At 37.2% G+C, this 3,337-nt stretch overlaps 1 protein-coding gene across 1 annotated transcript in view; it reads left to right on the forward strand.

The window, feature by feature from the left end:
* Positions 1-444: 444 nt before the first annotated feature.
* LOC137631533 (uncharacterized) overlaps positions 445-3,337 on the forward strand; it is a 21,602-nt gene continuing 18,709 nt past the window's right edge. Inside the window, exon 1 of the mRNA XM_068363310.1 lies at positions 445-1,488. Within this exon, the coding sequence (XP_068219411.1) occupies positions 445-1,488 (1,044 nt within the window). The remainder of the gene's footprint in view (positions 1,489-3,337) is intronic.

Below are 3,337 nucleotides of genomic sequence, written 5' to 3' on the forward strand. Positions count from 1 at the left end.
ACTCTTCAAACACCAATCTGCCAAATTTCATCTCCTATATGTGTGTGTATATATACTGAGTGTATATATAAATATATATATATATATATATATATATATATATATATATATATATATATATATATATTTCCAACGAATGTATTTCAATTGAAGAATATACAAGAATATGTGTGTGTATATATATATATATATATATATATATATATATATATATATATATATATATATATACACATAATATACTACTCCCCCTTGAAAAAATTTCTTTTGATGACGTCATCGTTTCGTCATAGTTTCAATGACGTGAAGCTACGTCATTTTCACGCAGACGACCTAAATAAATGAAAAGTAATCATGGCAGGTAGCAATTCAGCATCCGAGGTATCGGACTGTAAGTTTATAAACAATGGCTTGTTGTTTTTTATCTTCAATAAGATTGACTGCATGAATCAGGAGGATTTGCTGAGCTTATGTATGGACTTTTACAGTGAGGAAGAAGCCTTGGAGGCAGTGCTGCTGGCGTTTGAGAAGTACGGCTGCCCCGAAAAGAAAAAGGAATATCGTGGAGCTCAGAAGAAGGAAAATAACATACGACAAATTATGACGTTAATGTGTCAGTCACCTACACCTGAAGGTACTGAATTTTGTATAACGAAGTGTACCCAAGTGCCTCCAGTAACTATGGATCATGTCGACATGGCAACGGTGCTGAAACTGTTTAGTGCTCTTCGTTCGGAGGTTCAGATACTCTCCAACTCCAATAGGCAGCTTAGAGAAAAAGTTTCAAAAATAGAAGAAAATGTTAGCAAAAAGGAAATAACGACTTTAGTGAAGGAGAATAATGCCACAAAGCAGAAAAGAAAAACGTCAGACGAAGTGATAGCAGAACAAGCGGAACTACTTCATCTTTACAGAAAAAGGTCGGATATTAAAAACACTGACAAATTTACATCTGGCGAAGCTTCTAAAGGAACTGCTGAACTGTATACTGGGGAGGGCACGAGTAATAAAACGGTTACTCGGGATGTCAGGCTACAGAATGATTCAGATGAGGATCTAGCCTCCACGACATCATCAACATCTTTGAATGAATGGGAGCTCCAGCCATGGCAGCGGAGAAAAGTGCGAAGGCAGATGCAGAGGAGAAACGAAAACGGACCATCTGGAGTTTCACACCCCGGTTTGGCCACCTCAACCAAGTTATTAAGAAGAAAACCTGCAGTGATAGGAACCAATGAGGGTACCGGTCTACTGGCAGCTGAGCCTCTCACCAATATTTCTCTTTTTGTGTCTAGGTTAAGCCCTCTTGTAAATGAAGATGAATTGAAAATCCATGTCATAAATGTATCTGGTAATAATTCAGTTCAATGTCAGAAACTCCAAGCGAAACATGACAATTATGTTTCCTTTAAAATATCAATCGAGAGCATTGAAAAGTGTAAAGTAACTAACCTTTTCCAGTCTGTAAATTGGCCAAAAGGCGTAATGGTAAGGAAATGGTACGAAAAAAGAAATTAATCATGGCTTCAATTAATATAGCAACTTTTAACTGTAGATCTGTCAGGAAAAATGTCCACGTTGTAAAGAATTTATGTAATAACTATAAGATAATAGCATTGCAAGAAACATTTTTGCCACAACAGGAGAGTAACTTTTTAAACAATATTGATATTAACTTTGATTCCATATCGTCGTCACCAGTAGACCTAAGTCAAGCTCTGGTGAGAGGAAGGCCATATGGGGGACTAGCTTTTTTAGTTCATGAGGAGATCTCTCCGTATGTCAGGAAAATACCCACAAGAGATGAACGCTTTTTATGTATAGATATTAGTCTTGGTGGTAGTACGATAAGGGTTATCAATTGTTATATGCCCTATTATAACGGTTCTAATACTGAGGAATACTTAAATAAATTAGGGAAAATTAAATGTCTATTTGAAGAACATCAGAATGATCATGTTATTGCTGTGGGGGATTTTAACGCTCACATTTCATCCGAATTTGGTGCAGAATTATTTGGGTGGTGTGATGAATACGACTGCTGTGCAGCCGACATCACCTCATTACCACAGGATACCCATACGTGGGTAAGCGATGCTACGGGTCACACGAGGTGGCTGGACCATGTCGTGTGCCCTGACTCCCTCTTGAGTGCACTTCGATGTTTTAAGGTTTTTTACGAGGAGATAGGCTCAGACCATAAGCCTCTGGGTTTTAAACTTTGTGTACAAGATTTTTCAGCATACAGAGTAGCAGGGACCAATAATCGGAGAATAACTTACGAGGTTAGAAATAATGATGAATATAAAGTTCGAAGCGAGAAGACACTAAAAGAAATAGAGCTTCCAGTTGAGGCAATTGTCTGTAGAACAAGGGGATGCAGAGACAGAAACCATGTATTTCTAATTGAAACATTTGCTGTCGATCTTGTTGATGCATTGATTAAGAGTGGGGATACAAAAAATACCGGAAAGGTATATAAAAGTCATGGAATACCAGGCTGGAATGAAAACGTCAAATTACACCACGTTACAGCCAGACAAAAGTATTTATTATGGAAGGAAATGGGAATGCCGAGATCGGGTGTGCAATACGATGAGATGGTCCTGTCTAAACGAAATTTTAAAAAGGCACTCAAAGTCTGCAAGAAGACGGTAAACAAAACAACAAAGGAAAAAATCGCTAGAGATATGAGCAGGAGAAATCCTTGGAAAACAATAAACAAAATAAGAAAGAAAATTACTAAACTACCGGTTAGTATTGATGGAATAAGGGGAGAGTCAAACATAGCAGAAGGTTGGAAGAATCATTATGCTCATATTATGGAAGGCACGAACCATCCAAAAATGTCTTTATCGATGGAAAATGAAGATGAAGAAAGCACCATACCAATTGTTTCCGTTAGAGACGTTCAAGATGCTTTAAAATCCCTATCGTTAAATAGTGCCCCGGGCCTTGATGGAATCACAGGGAATCACTTACGATATGCCCATCCAACTCTTTATGTGCATCTGTCACTTTTGTTCACTTGTTTGTGTAGACATCACGTCGTATCAAAAAATCTGACTGAAATAAAAATTCTGAATTTAGTTAAAGATCACCATAAGTCTCTCTCTGATAAGAATAACTATCGTCCAATAGCCCTTGCCTCTATTATTTCTAAGCTATTTGAATGCATCATCCTACAAAGATGCAAAGACTTGTTAACAACTTCCGATAATCAATTTGCTTATAAAACTAAACACAGCACTGATATGGCCCTTTTTCTTTTTAAACAAACATGCCAGTTTTATAGGTCAAAAAACACACCAGTTTTTGTATGCGCAATGGATATGTC

This window comes from Palaemon carinicauda, chromosome 3, assembly GCF_036898095.1.
Source record: "Palaemon carinicauda isolate YSFRI2023 chromosome 3, ASM3689809v2, whole genome shotgun sequence".
Classification (NCBI taxonomy): domain Eukaryota; kingdom Metazoa; phylum Arthropoda; class Malacostraca; order Decapoda; family Palaemonidae; genus Palaemon; species Palaemon carinicauda.